General features: G+C 36.7%; 1 protein-coding gene and 1 pseudogene across 1 annotated transcript in view; one reads left to right on the top strand and one right to left on the bottom strand.

Annotated features, from left to right (window-relative positions):
• LOC149528286 (ABC transporter G family member 35-like) overlaps positions 1-13,309 on the bottom strand; it is a 39,767-nt gene extending 26,458 nt beyond the window's left edge. The window contains exons 1-7 of the mRNA XM_089809765.1: positions 13,172-13,309; positions 12,948-13,024; positions 12,796-12,849; positions 12,270-12,360; positions 11,862-12,163; positions 11,446-11,727; positions 11,003-11,316 (exon numbers count right to left, since the gene is read on the bottom strand). Coding sequence (XP_089665891.1) covers positions 11,003-11,316; positions 11,446-11,727; positions 11,862-12,163; positions 12,270-12,360; positions 12,796-12,849; positions 12,948-13,024; positions 13,172-13,232 — 1,181 coding nt within the window. The 5' untranslated portion in view covers positions 13,233-13,309. The remainder of the gene's footprint in view (positions 1-11,002; positions 11,317-11,445; positions 11,728-11,861; positions 12,164-12,269; positions 12,361-12,795; positions 12,850-12,947; positions 13,025-13,171) is intronic.
• On the top strand, positions 4,120-5,221 carry LOC149528287 (transmembrane 9 superfamily member 1 pseudogene; annotated as a pseudogene).
• Positions 13,310-23,668: the final 10,359 nt, after the last annotated feature.

Raw genomic sequence — 23,668 nt, 5'->3', positions numbered from 1 at the left:
CTAGGCACCTTGTTAGCATGTTGGGTGTCATGTAGGCTCAGGTCTTTTCTAAATGCATCATTTCATAACCCACATCCAACTTTGAATACTCCTTTTGGAACTATCTGTGCTTGAATAGTTGCATCCTTCCATGTACTTGCTTGGAAATTTCTAATTTGGGATCCTCTATTGATGATTATATTATTCTAGAATTTCTTCATATAGAACTTCCCTTGGCCATGCTCTTGGATTTTTTGGATTGAAATATGATTTTTTAAAGTCCTAAACCTTGAATGCCTTAAATTGGGTCACTTAAAATGGGCATCTTCAATGCTACAGTCGAAGTTCTAGAACTTGAATGTCATCCTTGATCATGCAGGATTGGAATTCTTCCTCCTATAAATGAATAATTGACATGAGTCACATAAGATAAGATAAATTTATCAATGTCCAACAAGAGTCCACAAAAGGGGTTTAAGGGACTGAAAGCCTACATCAAACACATTAACCAATAGTATGAGACTCAAACGGTGACCGAAAAAGGAACAAACAAGAAAGGAAAGGACCCATAAAGGAAGACTAAAGGTCCTTCCTAAGCAGGAAAAAGTCCATCATCGAAGGATAAGGTCAAGGGTGAGGGTGAGCTCTAGACCGTCTTAGATTACCATTGGAAGTAGAGTACCACAGTTTAGTAGAACCACTGCGAGGTCTTAGAAACCTAGTGTGATTAGAAATGGAAGTGGGAGGATCCAACGACTGCTTCTTTCCTTGGGAAGGAGACAGAGGCAAAAAAACGGAAGTCATAAGCTGATTAGAAGCTTGGTCTAGGGGGAATAGATCCTACAAGGGATGATTGCAAAGCTGCATGTCCTCTTGGAGTTACAAATAAAGGCATCTCTAGTTGACATAGCTGAAGAGTGACAAAAGAGACCTCCTTTCTCTAAATAGGTAGTGGAACCTCCCTTTGATCTCATAATAGGTGGGGCATTAGAAGATAAAGTGAATGAATCTCAACCTCAATCAAGGTGCAAAGTCGGAAAATCCAGTCATCTCTATCAATTTGGTGGTTATTCCGAATGTGAAGCTGGTGGGAGTGGACATGGAAGGAACCCAAGGAGATATAGAGAGGATGACTCCAACGCTGAGAGAGGTAGAAAGGGTGCATAATGACACCATCTTGAATGTCCGAAAGTGCTTAGAATAGAAGGCCATCCTCAACCGGAGGCAACCCAAAGGGTTGCACCAGCTTGTGACTATGTACTTTCTATAGATATCCAATCTCACATATTCGTTCAACTTGTGCTATGAGAGAAGGAGGTGGACGACAACATCTAGAGAGTATTGGAAGGGAGGGAGGCAATCAACAGTGATCCCAATTGAGCTCAACAAAGTAGAAGCCTAGGAGTACAATATCTGGCTCTACTAGCAGGGTTAGCCCCATCAATAGTTGTAGACAAATAGTAGGCCAAGTAAGAGTATCTATGGTGCCCATCAATAGAATCCGCAAAACCCTGAAGAGGGTGAAGGAACTAGACGAAGTCAAAGATAACACCAAGCCTGAAGGGATGAACATTGAACTCTTGCAAAATAATGTTGTAAGGAGTAGATTGATGACATCTAATGGTGTGCCAAAGGAGAAGGATTGGAGCTCTCTCAATCAAGGTCTAGTTTGTGTCTAGGAGAGAGGTCTATTAGATTATGGTGACTGATCAGGAAAGTATTGTACATACTTCATAATTAGTGGGGTTTGGGGCATCGCCCCAAAATTTTTTTTTGGGCCGTGGCTGATGTTGTAGCCAACATATTATGGCTGACATATGGCCGACATGTTTTAACCCTAAAATGGATAAAATACTTGTATAAAAGGGTTTAGGGTTAGGTATTTTTCATCATGTTGTGATGGGAAATTGCTTCTTGCGGCGGTATTGAGCTGTATGGGATTATGGACTGTAATCAGGTTGTAAGATCGGACTTGCTGTTTGGTGGACATAGCCCAAGGATTGGGTGAATCACGTTAAATCTTGGTGCCTTGTGTTCGTTTCTATGTGATCTATTATTTTTTTTGTTATTGGTTATATTTGCATGTAGTTTTTATTTCTGTCCATGTTTTATCCTAACAAGGTCCCCCACACAACACAATTGTCGAGCATCGTCGGTCTAACCAAGGAGTCCAGGAGCGACAACTTGGACGTGGTGTCCTAAAAGTGATGTCTAAAGCACTGTCTCTCAAGCATAGCTAGGGAGATGAGCCCCTTATTGACTCTAGGTTACATGGTAGGTCTCATACTGAAGTGAGGACTAGAGAACTTAACCATGAGATAAGTGTAAGAGGAAGCGATCTTAATCTCATGACCTGAAAATAGAAGTGAACATGAGAGATTTTTAGACAATTAAAGACCATCACTCGTGTCTTCTCCATGTTCACAATTGTCTCAAGTCATAGAAGGAGGCCAAACAATCAAGAATTTGCTGAAGGACCTCCAAAGAAGAAGCCAAAAGAACCACATCATCTGCAAAGAAAAGAAAGGAGATCACAACCTAGTACAAGAGGCAACCATCGCTATGGAGTGAGAACTCATAGAGGAAGGTCTTTAGCTCATTAGTATTGTTGGGACTCAAAATTGAAGCCTTGATTTTGAGTACCATTGAAAAATCAAGTCCTATAAGTGCTTTTTAATGCAAGTGTACTTGGCTGTCCTATTGAGGCCTAAGAGGTGTTTAATATTTCTAACACATTGCATTTAACATAACCACTCATCCCATGAAGATAAATCACTATTCTGAGTCATTCTATGAAGTTCCATCTTGAGTGATGTCCAAATATGCAATTTTGCCAGTGTCAAATAGTGACAGGAGGCTATGTTTGCAATTAAATATCTCGCACCCAGTTATGTTTCATGACTCGCCACTTCGGGAGTATTCAATGTCCATATTAAAGAACCTATGTTTAAGATTTTGAGTCATTTCAATATGTTTTGACTAGGTTTTGAATCCCTCAAAGTTGGTCATTTATTGTTGTCATGCTGATGCAAATTGTTTTGAATTCCAGAGGCCTTGTTTGACTTGTTATAATTTTGACCCAGTTGACCAAAATGATAAAATTCCTTTTGCATTGCATTCTAGAGATCAGTGACTTACTATGTTTCAATTTTGAGCTTATGACGAATCCGTTTGATTAGTTTTTGAACTTGATTCCAGATGCAATTTATGATATTTTACTAGTGTCAAGAAAGGTAGATTTGTCGGTAACCCTGTTCATGATGTCGTATCTCTGAATTTGTGATAGGTGAGATTGAATGGGTCGCACCACTATGTTCTACTCTAAAAATTATTTAAGTGTGCTAGTTTGCAAGTCTTGATGAATCCGTCTACACACTTTCCCAGGTCCATTCCATTTGAGAAAAACACCTTTCTACCAGTGTTTCTAGTCCTGCAAATTTGAGTGGCTCACTTTGACCATTCACCAATTGCGTCTTGTTATACATCATGAGCCCTAATTGCAGATTTATATTGTCCTTGTGGCAGTGAACCAATGCCCCAATTTTCGTGCCCCCAAGTATCAATTTGCCTAGTTTTTGAAGCCAAAACAAAATGTGTTTTATTGTTTTCTAACACGTTTTCTTGCAGGTAGTTCTGAGAGGGCAACCTTGACAGTCAATATATTTTGATTGAGAATTCGTCATGAGACAAGAATTGACAGGGTAAGAGTATGTAGAACAAAGAATCAGTATGTTTGATTTCAGAGCCTGGTCAAGTGTTTTTGTCAATTTGAAAGCCAGTCAAAGGACTTCTTGGCACAAAGTTGACAAGTTGCAAGAAGAGAAATGAGTGATTAAAGGTTGAATTAGTGATTGGATGGTTTTCAGTCATAATTAGATGTTCATCAGATCAGTTTGGAATGTTAGTTATTTGAAAACAGATTTTTTTTTAGTCAGACCCACTTTAGGGCCCGACTAAAATAGTAGTAGAATGGTAAGATGCATTGGGGATTAAAGTTTTCTAAACTAAAAGGGTTATAGTGATTCTAATCATTATGATTTTTCAATACAGGTGCACATCATTCAAAGATGAAAAGGTAGCAAGGTGGGATGTTTAGTATAAGCCCATGAAGCCATGTTTGTCCAATGCCAACATGTTCAAATGTGGAATATTGCAATGATTCATTGGTTCTCAATCTTCAACTCCTTCATGATGATTATTTTTCTCGCTAGTTTAGTCTTTATGATTATGATGCGCACATTGAGGAACGACTATGCAAAATATGCCTGTGAAGATGATGATCTAGAAACCTTGGAAAGAGATGGAAGTGAAGAATCAGGATGGAAGCTTGTTCATGGGCATGTTTTCCATACACCAAGAAATCTAGTATTGTTGTCAGCATTGGTGGGTATTGGTGCACAACTTTTTATGCTTGTGCATCTTGTCATTATGGTGGCAATTATTGGCATGCTCTATGTTGGTTGTGAAGCGATTGTTACAACTTTCATTGTCTGCTATGCCCTTACATCATTTATCTCAGGTCATGTGAGTGGAAGCCTTTACTCGCGGAATGATGAGAAGCATTGGGTGAAATCAATGGTCCTTACTATGTTTCTTTTTCCTTTCTTGTGCTTTGGAATTGGTTTTGCGTTGAACATTGTACTATTTTTAAAGGGTCACTGGCTGCTATTCCTTTTAGCACCACGGTGGTGGTTTTTGTAATATGGCTTTCATTTCTTTCCCTTTAGCATTTTTGGGAACAATTGTAGGAAGGAATTGGAGTACGGCTTCAAATAATCCTTGTTGAGTGAACAGTATTCCTCAGCCAATTCTTGAGAATAAATGGTATCTCACTCCTTCAGTGGTGTCAATAATGGGTGGTTTGCTTCCATTTGGAAGTATATTCATGGAGATGTATTTTGTTTTTACATCATTTTGGAACATGCTTTTTGCTAAATGTGGAGAACTATCATTGACAACGGACATCCTTCTTCTTAGCTGCATCAACAGTGGTTTATGTCTATCTCTATTCCATATATTATTACTAGATGAAAACAAAGATGTCTTGATTTTTCCAAACAAGCTTCTATTTTGGCTATACTCTTATGTTTTGCCTTGGTTTGGGCATACTCTGTGGAGTTGTTGGTTACTTGGGTTCATCAATGTTTGTTAGACGAATTTACAGAAACATTAAATGTGACTGACGATAAGATGAGATGTTTTTGAACTAGGAATGGAACTTTATCATGCCACATTAGTTATCCAGTCCATATGCTAAATTTGATGTGCTCGAAGTACATGTGGAAAAAGGAATGCAAAATGGTCAAAGGATCACATTCCCTGGAGAAGCAGATGAAGCACCGAACACCGTGACTGGTGACATTGTATTTGTCCTTCAGCAGAAGGAGCATCCCAAGTTCAAGAGAAATGACGCCCATAGCATGAGGGGAGAGAATCCATATAGACAACGGTCACAAGCAATAGAACACCCATCACAAATACAAAGGCGGAAGTAGCTCCCACTCCATCTTCAAAATTGAAAGGGTCTTGGTCCTCAATGTTTCCAACAAAGGCATAAACCAAAGGCACAAATGGCTCGCTATGAGGATGAGTCGGCAAGAACAAATTAAGCATCCTTGAGAGTGCTCAATTCCAGTCATACTGGAATAAGGGAGCTGCCAGAAGACATAGGTTGATTTAGTAGGTTGAAAGAGGTGAAAATAGAGTGTGTGGGCCAATTGACAAGCTTGCTGACCACTATTGGGGATTTGTCTTCCTTGGTGCGCTAAGCTGAAACATGAAAGGGAGATTGGGACAAAGGCAGCTTACACAAAGTTCAACATGAAAATCACAGCCAAAGTAGGGGAGGTGACTATAGGATGACAACTCACATTGGAGGCATTTAATGAAAATATGGTCAAACCAAGCTGCTGAAAAGGAGCAGCTACAAGATCCCCGATTCACACTCTTTGCGTGAAGTTGAAAAAGAGGTTATGAAGGTTGGCATCTTCCCACCTGCATCCTTTGATGTTCCAAAGCATTTACAAGTCAAATCGACTCACCAAGAAGTAGAAAAGAATTGGTATTTTATGAACTTACATTTTCCCTTTGTGGAAGTGCTCAGTTATAGAGCATAGAAGGTTGTGACAGAAACTACTGGTGTAGGCAATGCATTTAAATATTAGAGATGACATGTAATCGAAGAGCATAAGCCATTATCGGTATATTAGAGATGGCTCATATATTAGAGAAGTTGCATATACAATTCCACATCATCAGAGATGGCATATATCTCTACCTGAGATTAGTATATCATCCTGTCAGACACCTCACAAATAACTAGTTATGAAGGCTGGCGTCTTTCCATCCACATCCAAACTTTTAATCCCACATTGGGTGGGTGAAGAAACTTTTAGGTCTTCAAATACAATCTTACACATAAACCTAAATGTCTTTAAGACATGCGCTTTTGAAGCGCTAGAAGCTGATGAGGGGCTCGTTGTGGCCAACTAGCATGGAGATCAAAGTCAATTTTGACCAAATGCACTAGATAGAGGAGATGCCAAAAAATGGCCGGATTTTGATGGGTTGCCATGTCACCACCTGAAAATGGGAGGTTTTGCCAGTGGAGACATGGCAACCTCCAAAAAACCTTAAAATCTATTAGGAATTGTGGGGCCTGTTGAATGACGTGAGCGAATCAAAATCTAACAAGTGGCATCGTATGAATGGTCAAGGGAGGTATAAGGAGATATAATGAATTAATGAATATTTTAATTCAAATGTTTTGGGCGTTCAATCTCCATTTAAAAATTTGGTTTTAAATGATGATTTTCTATAGTTTAGACTGTAGAAATGTTTAAGTTTTTTCAATTTCATTTTAAATTGTTTATTTTATAGTCTTGGGTCAATTTCTCAAATGGTTGCCAGAGGGGCAAAATTGAACCAAAATATGGACTCTAATATACCATTGGAACTAGGAGGAGATGAATTTTCTGAATATGGGGTCAGAATTTGCACAAATGTTCAATGGTTTAGTCTATAAGCAGATTTGTATTTTTCAAGGCATTCTCAGTAGAATGGGTAGAATTCATCATTGAGCATCAAAATTGGTTGGAGGGCAGATATGAAAGTTTGTTGAAGCCTGAATGTGAAGAAAATGGATTCTGAAAAGTTTATCTTGCCTCTAGAGGTTATTTAACTGATTTTTGCCTTTGCCTTGATCTCAGACTTGGCATTAAAATCAGTTATGTTTTTCCATCAAAAGTTGAAGATATTTTATGCTTTTGGGAAGCAAAATGAGTGAGGATCTAATGTGCAGTTATAGAGAGAGAGTAGAAAGATGTTTTGCATTTGTAGATGGAGGTTTTCCAAGTGGACACATGTCAAACACAGAACAAATCCAGGAATTCATCCTCTTCAATATCATTCTTTTTCTTTCTCATTTGTAGGGGGTTGGCAATTTTCAGTATGAAACCACATTGTTGGATCCATAACTGTGATTCCACCAAATTCTTTAGCAGATATTTCTCTTGTATGAACAGCAGTAACGAAGATAACATAGCTAGTTCTGATTTGTTAGGCATTTCTATGTTTTAATTTTATGCATATGAATGTATAATTTCAAGGAAATGAATACAAATGAGCAAGAATCTCTTTAGTTTCATTCAAATTCTCATTTTAGGCCTCTGTTGTCTGCAATGTTTTATGTTGAAGAACAAAGAACTTAAACTTATTTGCAATCCCTTAAGATTGTATGTCTGGATAGGTTTGCTATTGGAACAAACAGCCAGGTAAATGCTTATTTATCTTGATAGGGTTGCAGGTTTCACCAAGAGGATATTCAATAAGTAGTGAGAGTTTTTATGAAGATAGATGTCTATTTACAAGGTGAATGGATAGATTAGATATCCTGAATATATGAGTATATCTTAGGTATCCATGTGTGTGTTTTGACTTAGCTTATGCCCAATAGATAAGGCACTGATCAGCCACAGGATCACTTGTTTTTACTGCTGCATATTTGGGGTCCTGCTGAAATCAACATCGTTAATCAAATGTTTTTTCCTTTAAATGTTGAAGGACTAAAAGGAATTAACCCTCACTTAGCTTATGAGTTCATATTTTATGATTTGTAGCTATTTTATTCCTATGTTATTGCATAAGTATCAGAAGAAATAAGGGTTTCATCTGCTATTAATAGGTTCAAATTTTATGTTTTCACACTGGTATCATATATCAAAACCTCAAGGTTTACCCGCTAAGGTCTTGCAGAGCCTAAAGTGAAGAAGGAGTTGTGCCTTATAGTTGGCCCAAGATTGTAGTCGAGTGCATCCATCATAAGAATTTGCTAGCCTTAGATGTATTGGTCTGGTGTTTTGGTTAATTTTAAATCTATTAAATTAGGAGCCAACAAGTATAAATGCCAAATAAGGTAGGGGAGAGAGCGAAGCCTTGATGGTGCTCTCGATTGAGTTAGAGAACCCCTGAGAAGTTATAAATCTACCAATCACCCTCTCATATAATATCATGACAGCAACCAAGAGAGTCGCAAAAATCCCAATGTCACTAAGACACTGGCAAAGAGACTCACAAGGAATAGAGTCAAAAGCCTTGCAAAAGTCTACAAAATAACAATAGACTTTTGGCGATTGGTGTCGAGACTCCTCAATAATAGCTTGTAGAGCCTCCTTAATTCAGGATTCAGAATCACATAACACAATGATAGAAATATTTTGCCAACAACTATCTGTCCTTTATAGAGTTTCAAACAATGGTAGTGCTTTAGATTTTATAGATCCAAAACAAGAGAGTAAAGAAGATTAGGGTGAGGGATCAACCCCACCAAAATTGTGTTAGCCAAACAAGGAAGATCTTTCACTTTCGAAATGGCAAAGCAAAACAGAACTCCAACTAGAGTTCTCTATACAATAAAATAATTCAAGTTGAATGAGAATTACTACCTACACACCGATCATAAATACCCCTTTGGAGAACTCTTGAGAGTGCATGACAAGTACCGACATGACAAAACTGACACCTAGGGCAAAAATTAAAAATGAGCACGAGATATAAATAAATTGATTGGGACTCCAAATACAAAATTTCATATCTTATTTTACTTAATAACAGGAACGTTACGTAATCAAACCCCTCTATAGGAATTAACCTTGAAATTGGAATGTAAGTGCATAAAAGAAAGAAGCAAGTTGGTAGTAAAAAAGGCTTTGTAAATGTTATAAATTCACAAGTGCTGGATGGCTCATGAAGATGTATGAAAAGCGTCTTGATTTAGTCTTGACCTTGGATTTAGGATAGGAAGAACGTAAATGCCTTCACACATGAGAGGATCTAGACATTACTCCATATACTCCATGATTGGTTGCTTGAATAACTTGATCACTTCTTGGATGCTTGATTGCTTGAATGCTTAGATGGATTCACCTTCTCTTGACCTCCTATCGCTTCTTTATTGCTTAGATCCCAAAATGAGGAGATAGCTTTGCATTTATACCTCTCCAGGCATTTCGGGGTCAAGATTTGCTGTGGGCCAATGTTTGAACTTACAAGCCCACTTAAAATCACAATACTTTGAATTTAGAATCCCAATTAAATTCACATTACTGAACTTCAATTTAAATTTGGGCCTAGCTTAGCATGAGAAGAGTGACTTTTGATGATAGGGTTGCAAAATTTATGACACGATCCAAATAGGTCACCCTTATTGAGGCAAAAATGGATCAATTATGAATCATAGGTCAATTTTAAGATAAGGATTCAAGAAATGTGTGCCAAATTTTGGGGTGTGAAAAGGGGAAACATGTGAATAGTTAACACATCGTAATGGGGCCTATGTGCACAAAAGATAATGTTTGAACAAAATAATTAAAGGGGGCACACTGAGAATTAAGGGCCCTCATTAATTAGAAGATTCAAATGCATGGAAGATGAAAAACACACTGAAATGGATGCCAATCAAGCATAAATTGTACACCTATCAAGGTGCCTACAATTTAGGATGCTATAAAAATAACACTAGTGGGTGAAATGAAGATTCAAAATGAGGCTGCCAATCACAATAATTAAACTGTTTGGTTAATGAGGGGTGAATCCAGTGCAGGTGAAGCCCAAACTGTGAAAATGATAGTGATGTATGCAACAAATAATACAACCATGGAAAAGGAAGACCTCTCACAAAAGAAGTTGGTGCTGACGGATGCCAGGATAGAGTTGTAGCCTTCCCCTGATGTAAATTAAACTGATTGCCCCCCTCATTATCAATTACTCTGAAGGACATAAAACAAGATCTAACGATATCCATAGGAAAGTGGAGAGGATTAAGTTGGTAAGGATGGACAATTTAGGGGTTGCAAAGAATATCTGGAAGACACATGTAAGATCTAAGGAACTTGAGAAAGAGATTGTGTTTAAGTAATGACGCAAGATGCAGCAGTTATGAAATTTCAGCACCTTTGTCAAAGGAAGAGCAGTTTCTGCTGAAAGTGAAATTTGAGATAATGTAAAGGTTAGTTCTCTTTTTGCTCTTTTTAGTTTCTTTCTTTATTGTTTATTAATGTTGGGTATAAAATCCTTAATATTATTTTGTAGCCCATTCGCATAGGTTCCATGGGCCATCCACCTCTTTTGGCTTTTGCCACAGACGGATTGAATTTCAATCATTGTCTAGGAAACAAGTTTGAATTCGTCCTATGATTTATGTAAGAAACTGGAATTCCAAAATGTAGGAAAATTCTCAATATCAAAAACTTACATATATATAAAGCTACGTTTCCTGTCTGTTGTCTCATTCAATTCTATCTGCTATCCCATGCTGCTTGTTTGGTGCAAAATTTTTAAAATGGAAAATTAAAAATGCAAATAAATCATGTGCTTCTAAAAAGAATTGTTGAAAAATGTTAAATTCTTGCTTACGAAGGGAAATAACTATTTTAATATGGTTTCTATAACCATGATTTTTCCCTCAATCAACTGTTTGAAACCAAAGGTATGAACAATACTAACCAAAGGTATGAGCAATACTGACCTGCCAGCTTCAGGAGCATATCCAATCACATAATAAGTCATCGAGGTCCACATAAGTGACTCAAAAAATGAAATTGGAACCTTCAGAACAAATCCTGGAATGGCATAAGCCCATGCCGGGTAGAAGTAAAGATCTCTTTGTTTGAAGAATACTGGAATTCGAGCAAGTGTGAATGACAGCTCAGAAAATCCATTGAACATCATGACTATCAGTGTGAAGAACAGTACACCTTGGTAACTATTTGCATGTGATAGATCTACTTCCATGCGTGTGCGAAGGAATACTGTCATTGTGATAATTGCAAGCAAAAAAAGCTGCAAGGGGAAGTAGACTATTAATAGTAAACAATTTTTAAGGAAAAAGTTAACAACCACCAGCTAGAGAGGGCCCACAAGGCATGACATCCTAGAGTAAAAATGTGTCTTGGTATGATTAAATTTTACCTGTGTTGCCTTGAAGACATAGACAAATGAGTTCCGCTTCATTAGTAACAACTCTCTAGCAAAGCATGCCTTGAACAGTTCCCATTTTGTGAGCGAGTATTTGTTGAAGGACAGACCAGCTTCACCTGCTTCAGACTTGAAAACGGGTGTCTCAAGTTCCTGTGTTAGCTTCTGTCCAACATGGTGCTGTTTGAATTTCTGTTGGAACTGTTCTGGAGAAACATATGTGTAGGGAATTTCCTGGTTAAACCAGAACTGTTCTTGGTCCTTTAGGGAAATAACCTATGATTACATGCAAAACATAAGTTAATTTTGTTGGGGTGAGCATGTTCAGCTCCTTGCAAAATTCTGTGTCAATGCCTTTATATAGAAAGCCAGATCATGAATAAAAAGTATGAAGGCAGTCAATTGTCTACCTCCTGCATAAAGTCTGCAACACCTTTCCTTTCTGGACATTTGAACCCACAATATTCAAAAAAATCGAGCACATATTCACGAGGACCATGATATATAATCTGCCCTTCTGCCATTAAGATAATGTCATCAAAGAGATCATACGTTTCAGGTGCTGGCTGGAGAAGTGATACAAGTACTGTAGCTTGCATAATGTGTGCAAACTGTTGAAGACACTTCATGATGTGAAAAGTGGTGGAGCTGTCCAAGCCATTTGATATCTCATCCATGAGTAGAGTTTTTATTGGAGAAACAATCATTTCCCCTGCACAGAAATTGTCAAAGAGTAGCTTACACTCAAATGTGCAAAGTAATGAATAAGGAATCTAGTGTTTAAAAGCTATTTTTCCAAATTAGAATCAACTTAATACCAGTTGTTACTCGTTTTTTCTGTCCACCTGAGATTCCTCTTATCATGGCATCACCAACCATAATCTCTGAACAGATGTCTAAGTCAAGAACCTACGACAAAAGTAGGGAGATTTTTCAACATGACCATCAAAGCTTAGTTGAAAAAACAAGGTACAGGCTTGGTTGGTTAGACATTTTATTTATTTTAGTGATTAATATGCATCTCTATATTGAGATGCTCTGGGAGTTCTTTAACTTGCTTATCCATGTACTGAATTTTCTTTCATGTCTAGTTCAGGCTACAATGTGAGTTCTATTACCTCCATCCTCTCAATTATAGAATTCTCACAGCGATGTACAGTGAAAACAGAAACAGAATAAGAATCAATACAATTTTAAAATTTTTCAATATGATTGACTGATTAGAGATGAATCTCAGATTGGATGAGCAAACCATGCCAAAGTTGCAAGCTTCTCTTGATAAATATATGAATGAAAGCTCAATGTGCAAAGAGAAGATCCTAGGTAAAGAAGAAATGTACTTACCTTTATTATGTAATCTGTTTGAAGGCTCTCCTTCAAACCCTTAATTGCAGTTGCCTGTGAATGATCAATTGAAGAAGTAGGTTATAAAAAGAACAACAGTAAATCATGAACTTTAGTTTTAAAATCTATTATAAATTCAGCATTTCACTGACTTTCATATATGTGTCTATGTCTGCTTCTGGAAGAATCCCAGCTTTTTTCTCTCTTTTTCCGATTTCCAGTAATAGTTCTACAGATAATACAAAAGTTCATAAGCACATAGAATCCAATGCTAGAAATTAATTGTCCATCATTGTTTATGGAACTGATATTTCAGCTATTTTATAAAGACCAAAGTTGAAAGCACAGTAAAGTCGGGAATAGAAGTCCTATATACCTTGTTTGGTGCCAACTCCTTGGCATCTAGCTGCAAAATCGAGTGTTTCTCTCACTGTCATTTCAGCAATATGCAAATCATTTTGACTGATATAAGCTGCTGTCTTCTGAGGAACAAATTCATAGAGCTTGAGTCCATTGTATGAGATGTCTCCTGTCATCTGCTGCAAAAACATTCAGCATCTAGTGTAGTAGAATAATGGATATTCCATAAACTAATCTATTAGCATAAACTATCCAAGTCCGAAATCATTGAAATTACATGACAATCAAGTTACAGAACTTTTTCTTAAGTATAACCTTCAAATCTGGATCCAATTTTCCTGCAAGGGCTAGGAGCAAGGTTGTCTTCCCACATGCTGGTGGGCCTAGTAGAAGTGTCATCCTGTATATTAGATAGAGTATATAATATCAGCTCTATAGAAAATTAAGAATCTGCAAAAGTTCACATGGTTTTAAGCTACAAACATGGAGATGAAACTCTCTCCTTTTTTGGCAAAAAATTATGATACCATACCACTAGTGTAAATGCCTAGCTGATAGTGGCTTCATATTAAATCTTTTAGATCTATGCAAAAGAGAAATAAAGACACAAAGCTGCTTCAATAACAAATATCAAGTGATAATAAAAGTCTAAACCAGTCAGGAATAGCCAGGGCTGCTGACTAGGAAGAAAATGGAGACTGCAATTGGTTCCATCTGAAGTCATATATTCAAAGTGCCTATAAGGAATTCATATTTGGAGGAATGTTTGATTAAGTCCCATCATTGAAAAACTCATCGTTTCCTTCATACTTGACCTCTCTACATAATACATATGCATGCCTAGATATTTTCAACACTAGTGATGGGTAGGAAAACAGCTCCCCATAACATGAAGGGTATCTTGCCCATAAAAGAGAGTTTCAAACGATTTTGACTCTAAGCAAGAAATTATCCTTTTCGAAGCTAAGAGTATCAACATGAAATGAAGTAAAGGAGATTTTGAAGATACACAGAAAATCAAGTTCGAGATGTTTATGAGAAGAATTACACCTCTATACATGGAAGTTATCGATTGATATTTTCTCTTCAAATTCTCCTATGAAGATGACATTTTGTACTGGAATCATGATCTGAACTAGTTATAGTCCCTTTGATACAAGAAACAGCAAGAAATGGGCACACAATAGTCTAGAAGCGTTACTATTAGGCACAAATCCCTGACATTCAGCAGTGGCAAGAGAATGATAAACTTAATAGATGTTTTAATAATGAGAATTGTGGAAGTGGAACTAATATGATATGAAAGTTGATATTCACATTCAGATAACAAGAATTTAGTACATTGTTTGAAAAAGGTTTGTGCCCTATACTATGCAAATTAGGAACATTATAAATTAAAATTGTAGAAAAGTTGTATATCAGTTGATTCAAATCACATTTCTTGATACATCATCAAGATACAAAAAACAAAATGCGATATCCTATATGTTTAGGACAGCCTTCTCTCCAACGGCCCTCTTCTCTTGACTCTATTATCAAGTGCAGTGATCAGGATTATTAGAATGCTAGTTTCAAATATGATGGGTTTGGCCATTTAGGTTACACCTGGGTTTATTTCTCTCCAACGATTTTTACATTTACATTTGAAGAGTACAAAAACAATGTTGTGGCCATGATATTGGTGATACTTATAAACAACTTTTTGTGTGCATCTGCCCCAACTAAATCTCAATTCTATACCTTTTGTCAGATGCAACAGGTTTATTACAATAAAGCCCCTCATGTGCGCTGGGAATGGTATGAATGGCAGTTTTGTTACAAACCTTTATCAAAACAGTTTTATAATGACTATTCAGAATCTTGACAGGGATGGGATTCTCTTCTCTTGTGAGCTGATTCTCCTTGTGCTATGAGACTCTTCACTTGCACATTGCACATCTAGACATGCACCTCCAATGGTAGGGAATGTTTGAGTAAAGGGGTTTTCCTACATTAAGTTGTTCGCGCATCATATGGTCAAGGTATTCCAAGGTCATTCCCTTAAGATATCATAACCTTCACATTTCAAGGCCTCTCTTAAATGTCTACACATATTCTTGATGGTACATTGAAGTAGTGGATGATAAAGAGCATATGCTCATCCTTTGGAGCTTGTAGACTTCACTATATAATTTTTGGAATTCAATCAAGGATAATGATCCATAGCACTTCAATTGGGTACTCATAAAAAAATCAAACTATAATCAAAATTCTAAGAATGACGGTGATAACTTAAAAACAAACTTAGATCAAAATTCTAAGAAAACCACAAGCTATGGTTCTAACTTTTATTTGTGCCCTTTCAAAACCAAGGGAAAATTTATAAATAAGGGAATGAGTCTTTGTTGTTGATGATATGTTTGGAAAGATATGCATTTGAATCCCTTGTAAGTCAAATATTGATAGGAAAAAAGTTGCATTATAAAATTATTTGGTCATGTGTGTGTATATTGATGTGGATAAGTTCATCATGTGTTATAAGCAAACAAAGGATTCTTAGTGAATTTTGCATGATGGTGGGACAAGATGCAATTGCAAGTAGTAAACAGAAATTTGAATTAGCTAGTATAGATATATAATTCAAGTAAACTCAAGACATGAGATAAAAATCTGAGATATACCCACAATATAATTTCAATAAACTAACCATCATCTAAAATCTTAAAATAAATTTGAATCATGATTACTACTTTTATCTTCAATAAACATCAAAATAATAATTGATTCTAAATAATTATAAAATTTCAAGTAATTTAAACTTTCTAATTAAGTGAAAAGAAATTTTTGAAGGGCCCCCAAAACCCTTACAATCATATATTGAGGGGGGTCTAGAATTTCTTAAGAAAAAAATGTTGTGAAAGAGAAAGCATTGAGAAAACAACAATCCAGAGCCAACAAACAAACAACAACTTAAGAACCAATTGCCCAAGAGGCCAATGCCTTACATCATAAATATGATCTCAAAAGGAAAGAGATCCACAAGGACCTAATAGTTGAAGAAAACATGCAAACATTGAGATCTTCAACATCCAAATTGCTACCCTTACAAGTTTTGAAGGGTCCCCAAAACCCTTACAATCATTTATTGAGGGGGATCTAGAATCTCTTAAGAAAATAATGCTGCAGAAGAAAAAGCATTAAGAAAATAAAAATCTAGAGCCAACACAAAGCCAACAAACAGACAAAAACCTAAGAACCAACCACCCAAGGGGCCAATGCCTTACATCATAAATATAATCTCAAAAGGAAAGAGATATGAAGGGACCTAATAGCTGAAGAAAACATGAAAACATTGAGATCTTCAACATCCAAAATTGCTACCACCAAAATCAGCACCAAAATCAATATCCCTCTCAATAGAAGATAACTCCACCTTAATAGTAGTTTGCAAGAACCTGAGAAGTGATAACTTTACCTCCCAAGGACAATGATCCTGAAGGTGAGGGAAAATAAGGTGGTTTGAAAACATCAATATCCAACTTAAGAAGATTAGAATCCCCAAACTTAGATCATGATTAAGTGAACCCCCCAAAACTTAGACTAGAATCCCCATACTAACCGATCAATTAAAATCTTAAAATAAGTTTAGATAATGATTACTACTTTTATCTTCAATAAATATCAAAATAACAATTGATTCTAAATAATTAACTTATTTTAAGTAATATAAGGTTTTTGATTAAATGAAGGCCTTTTACAGTTAGATAATGAGGGAGATCTAGAATCTCTTAAGAAACAAATGCTACAAAATAGAAAGCATTAAGAAAACAACAATCCAAGGCCAACAAAAAGCCAACAACATAAGCACCATATGCCTAAGAGGCCAGCACTTTACATCATAAATATAATCTCAAAAGGAAAAAGATCCAAAAGAAACTAATAGCTAAAGAAAACAAGCAAACATTGAGATCTTCAACATCCAAATGTTACCACCAAAATCAACAAGAACATCCATCTCCCCCTCAATAGAAAATAACTCCACCTTAATAAGAGTAGTTAGCAAGAATGTGAGGAGAGATACCTTTACCTCCTATTGTGGCTTCACAACACATGCCCCAATTTCAAGTAAAAAATGGGGAGCCCCTCTTTTACTTTTGAGTCATTGGGACCTGCTCTCCAAAATAGGGCATCTTCTGAGACACCTTGGGGAGTAGAACTACCTTGAGTCAGGTCTAGGAGTTCGTAAAATTGACGTCATTCAAAACTTGGCAGCAGGAACAAACATTTTTCCACCAAGTCACCTAGTGCACATTTAACGCACTAGTGCACTTGCGTACATGCACTGCATCAAGCAATTGACCCATATGTCAAGGTGCACATTTAACGCACAGTGCACTTGTGCACATGCTTTGCATCAAGCAATTGACACACATGTCAAGGTGGACACTTGCACACCTTGGCAAGGTGTACAATGTGCACCTCCTCACTATCTATAAATAGAAGCCCCCCTTAACTGTGCTCATAACGTCCATCAAGCTCTCAATCAGAGCACAATTGCACCCCTGAGACCTCTACATCTTTGACTTTTAGGTAAAGGTCCCAACGTATGTGTGTGCCTAGTGCACCCTTGCAAGTGTGCCACATGTGCACCTTTCCCCAATGTAGAAAGTGTGAACCAACTCCCAACACACTAACAAGTGTGCATAGTTGCATTCCCCACACAATTTCTTAGATGTGCAACTACACAACATGCATCGAAGGCCCAAAACCATACCCCCACAAGCTAATCCCTAGTGCACAAGCACACCTTGTGTAGGTGCGTAAGGTGCATTAGTGCCCACTTTGTATCTTTTGTCAATTTTAGGCTATTTTGTTAGTTTTTTCGCCAGTTTTTCTTTGATCTTTAAGTGTCATTTTGACCTCCAAGAAGCACTATATTGATGTTTATCTTTTGTGCAAGTTATAATGGCATCCTCATCTTTCATAGCCCCAAAGATCACGCCTAAACCAGTAACATTCAAGTTTCAAGGTGTACCAAAGAAATCAAAATTCAGACTTGCATTCTGAGATTAGGGACATAGAACTCAAATACATACTCTAGAACTAGTTCTTAGTGCTATGCAACAAACCACATGAGAGATCAAAAATGATCTTGTTGCTTATTTTAAGTAGTTTGGTGAATGTCGCATCACACTCAGTGTTGTTGCAGTCAGAGCTGATTATGACATTGGTCCAACACTACATGCTTGAGGAAAATGGTGGTCAAGAATGTAATTGGAGAGATTGTCTTGGAGATTTGGCTAGACAATATTGAGAAGGTGTTCCACTTACCTATTACGCATTAGTATTAGAAGATCACATATGACATAGCAAATAGGTGGTATAGAGAGAATGAACAAGCAACAAAAGAGTTGGTGCAAGAAAAATACTTGATCATTAAAACCCCAAGGTATAGAAAGGTAGGCAAAGTAGATATGGCCCCAGGGTACACAATTGATTATATTGGCTACAACATTTCTCTTTTGAGCAGATAATGGGACTTCCTACAACAAGTCATTTGGAGACTTGGATGGTACACTTGATAGAGACTATCATGAAGCAGGACCTCAAGATCAATTGGGGTACTATAATTGGTTGTTCTTTGGATGAGCAACTCACTTTAGTCTAGGTAGACCCATGATTTTATCTATCATACATGGTTTATTTACTAGTAGCTAGGGCAATGAACTATCCAGGTCTAGTGGGGAGGGGAAACATACAAAACCCTAATACATGGTCATTCATTGTGTACCCACAATTAGTACAAAAGTAACTAACAGATAAGAGCTTATAATATAGATTAGTGAATGATGCTCTTATCTTTTTCATAATTCAATTCATTGAAGGGGATTAGCGAAGAGGCTATAAGTAGAGGCTACAGCTAGAAAAGTACAACTTCACCTCATATTCTCGAATCCATCTCAAAGGTTGAAGAAGAACATGAAGAGAACAAGATTGGTAATCTCCCTCTTAATAGGACACACTTAACATGGGCCACCGAGGAAGAGAGAAGGACAACTATGACACAAACTCCCTTGGCTACTCAAGACCAACCCCTTCAAATTGAAGATATTATAGATCAAGTACAAGAGGGATGGATTGAGTCTACATTGGGGAGTGGATAAGATGTGTTTGATTTGTCTAATTTTGATTGGATTCTTGTTGGGACACATCTAGAGGAAGAAGAAATACAAGATACACTGCACTAGGAGCCATTAGGGGGTTACTAGAGTACAATACCTACTCTCCCACAAGACCTAGTTGGCATACCTTCTCCATTTCTTGAAAACCTGAAAATACCTCCTATGTCTCAACCAAAGCAAGAAACAATGCCAACATTTCCTCCCGTGCTAGAAGGCCAGAGTCAAAATATTGTAGAGGGGAGACACCTACAACTCATACAAAAAGCTTGGGTAGAAGGTTAGACAATTGGAACAAAAGAACTAACTCCCTTGACAATGCAACCATCTTCCTTTGTTCCTACTACAATAACGATCACGTCAAGTGTGAAACAACCAAGGGTAGAGGAGACACTGAAGAACATAGACAAATAAAAGGGTTTAGCTTGCCATGACACTTTTGTCATCTAGTCAGTATGTGTCTTTGACAAGTACTAATCCAACATGGCTAATAGAGGCAGTGGAGACTCGACAAATGAGATATATATACAAACTATGAAGGAAGGTTTGTTAGTTTTGACACAAATCATCCAGACCACAGTGCTCCCCTTGGAGGAATCACATCGAATGACCTTTGTCTCAATGAACAAGTAGGATGACATGTGGTTCATATAACCATTCCTCCACTCCATATAACTTGAGATTTCTATATCATCTTCCTTCAAAAAATCAGCTCCAATCTTAGATCTCAGTGACTCATTTTTTGATGTGTGCAAGAGATGGCACCACAATTTTGAAGAGAAAGAAGTAGAGATCATAGAGGTGAATATGCATGTACTACATAGTGTACAAAGGAATGTGGAGAGGTTGGTGACAATGGTCAACCATAATTTTGGGTTTATGGACGAAGTGTCCACCTAGATGAGTGACTTGGAAGTGTTGCAAACAATAAAAAGTCAAAGATATCAGATGTTGTTCAATGTTTATACTAGAGAAGAGTTAGATAAGATCAACAATTGGACTGAGAAGATACATTTGGGGAATAGGGTAATGTTGGCTCTATATGAGGATATCCAACAAATGCAAGCTAGAACTCACTCCCAAAATTTGGAGGCGGACAAGTATTATAGTGTAGTCAATCTAGAGATTTTTGATGAGAACTCCAGGACACATTTATGCTCAATCAAAATAGTAGTACAAAAATTCTAGGCCTCTTTTGAAGTAGTGTCCTCTAAGGATGATGTGTGACATATATTTAAAGCCAAGGAGACATTGAAAGAGTTGGACTCTAAAATAGATTAATTTGTGAAAGTAAGACAAGAGGTTCGAGATTTTCATAAAGAAGTAAGAGGAAAATACAAAGCCTTAGATTTTCTAGAGCCTCAGGAGATTGCTACTACCAACAAGAATTTTAAAGAGGCACATCCAGACATCATTTTGGTGGAGGGTTAACAAGACCCAGATGTTAAAAAAAGATAAAAATTTGGGACTTAGGAAAATCCTACCAGTTTTGACCCTATGATACCTAAAGGTGCATAGGTGCACCATTTTCCACGGTGTGTATGTGCACCAATATTTTTGACCACTTGCAGTGGCATTGGCAGTTAATTGCAAGTTCTATTTTTTGGGCATTTTCATGCACTGAAAATGTTTTTGGCTAGCAATTCAACTAGTAGAGATACATAGATAAGGTCAAGTTCATATTTTGAAGTCCCAAAGACTCCCAAATCATCTAAAGTATTCTTTATTCTTAACTCTTTCTTCTTTGATAGTTTTAGAGTCATGTAAAGGTCCATGCACCATGTATTAAAAAAAGAAAAAAGTGTAGACCTACTTAGTTGAAAATTAGTGTTTTTAGCATGCTCTTTGCAATGGAAAAGTGCTAGATTTGAACATTGCATGAAGGATGAGATTTCTTATAACTATAGAGATGTAAAATGTATTCAAGGCTGGGTATTTTGACACAATAAAATATGTTATTATTGCTCTCATTTTGTGTCTAGTATTTCTTGCTAGAATGTGCATGTCCTTTATGAATTTTATGTTCATCTATAGCAATATAGTCAAAAGTCTTATTTTGTGTTAATTCTTGCATGATCAATTTTTTCTAAGTGTTTTTCATAATTGTTAACAAATTTCTTTGTTTTGATGAATTGGAGAAATGATCAACTTAAGTTCTCACATAACAATTTGTCTTCTGTGTGTGCACTTTTTGTGGTTGCATGATTTCATGAATCATGAAACATCATGTGGTTTCATTCGCTCCTTTGACAATTGCATTAGTGGAGTTGAGGATGCACTCCTCCTAATTTTATTGGTTTACTTCTTGATCCTTTTGAAGATTTAATTCATAGACATGTCGTTACTATGACTTATTTCCATTAGAAAGTTCATTTTCAACAATTTGCTTTAATTTCTTGTTACCCTATCTTAGTAATTTGCGTTTGAACATGTAGTTAGAATAGGAATTCATATAGTTGCATTATTAGAACTTGCATTCATCATGAAAGAAGAAAATACAACAAAAATATATTGGTTTGTGGTCACATTTTTTCCAAGTTCTACAGAATTTATAGATACTAGCAAAGACCTCCTTGTGAACATACACATTTATCTTCAATTGAGCTACCTAGTAGGATGAAAAACAACCATCTAGAACCTTGGAGTTGGTTAACTTGATCAACTTTTCAAGAGAAAAATTCGTAAGAATTTATGTCATTGTCATCATGCAACATAACTTCACAAGAGAAGTAACACTAGAGGGAGGGCTAGTTCTATAGTTTTACTACTCTAAAAGTTCATAGTTACTAAGGTGTGCAGATGCACAGGGGTGGTGTACAGCTCTAGAGGTGCACAAGCTGGAAAATCTTGATCCATCTTCTCCCTATCAATGAGCATTAAGGTCTTTGTCCAACAAGTTGAAATCCTAGAACTCAACCATTTTCATAAGCCTCATAGTGAAAAAGGGATACCTAAACTTGACCCATTCGCACTGCAAGTTCCATCATCATCATTATTTGCTTCATATTCTTTTACTATTTTCCACACTATTTTACACAAATATCCACAACAACAAAGTCATCCACCACCACTTGTACCCATTACTTTCTTTGCAAATGCACATGATTCACCAATTAAATTGCAAGGTCCACTTCATGATTCCCAAGAGTCCTAAAAAATTCTTCCCAAAGTTCATCTATGGTGAAACACGAATGGTAGAATATCACATAAAGGTTTTCAAAGAAATATACAATAGGAAGAAAATTCAATATGAGGACGTTGTCCTCTATTTGTTGCCATATACCTTGGGAGAAGTTGCATTCAACTGGTATATAAATCTACCACTAACCTTAATCATGAGTTGGGAAGCTTTTGAGAAGTTGTTCTTGGACTAGTTCAAGAAATTCATCAACTCAACTATCTTACACCACCAATTATTGTCTATCAAGAGAGACCCAACATAAACCATCTCTCATTTCAATCATCATTTCCATATGACTTATCAAAGGTTAGAGTCCCCCTATACTGTACCACTAGGAGAAGTGATACAAATCTACTTGAACTCTATGGATCAACTCATATCTATTTTTTTATGAAGGCTTCCCATTAAAAAAATTGACACATTAGAGAAAGTCTTCAAAGAGGTAGTTACCTTCACAAAATAAGCTGATCATAATGGTGAAGGAAGAATGGTGATTCCCACTAGCACCAACACAATGCTCCTACCTTATCCTACAAGCATAAGTAGTGCCCACTCAATTTCACTTGTTGAATCCTATACCAATGCAATAGTTGCCTACTATCTTGACCCCTACCATAACTTATCTAGGATATGAATCTCCAAAAGATGTGTTTTTTGAACAAAATGCTACACCACCCAACTAAAATGAAAAATAATGTAACAACTGAGTTGGAGAAAGTGAAGAAGACAATGTCCCAGATGAAAAATGAGCTCACCTGTCTTTGGTTGGCACATTGATAAAAACAACAATTTTCAGGGATCTAACATAACCCTGAGAAATAATAGTTATGGTCAAAACCATAAAAAGAACTTCAAATCCTATGGGAATAAGACCACGAGAAACAATTTGAATACATCAGATTGAAACAATGGGCTTCCCAGAGACAACTGACAATGGATTACTCACCCCAACAATCAAAGCATCCTCATTGACAATGACAACAATGTTTAGTTTGTTGAAATTAATGAAATGAACATGAACCAGAGTATCCCTAATGACAACACCATGTTCTTTGAGGAAAGCAAGCTTAGGGACAAAATTCACACAATGTTAATGACATATGTCCCTTGCCATTCGACACTATGTTGTTGGAATCTAATGATAATCCACTACATACAAAAGGAGAAGAGTTAG

This window comes from Cupressus sempervirens, chromosome 11 (assembly GCF_028749045.1).
Source record: "Cupressus sempervirens isolate cs-2001-9-10 chromosome 11, ASM2874904v1, whole genome shotgun sequence".
NCBI lineage: Eukaryota > Viridiplantae > Streptophyta > Pinopsida > Cupressales > Cupressaceae > Cupressus > Cupressus sempervirens.
Note: the sequence above shows the minus strand (reverse complement) of the source record. Positions and strands in the feature narration are given on the sequence as shown.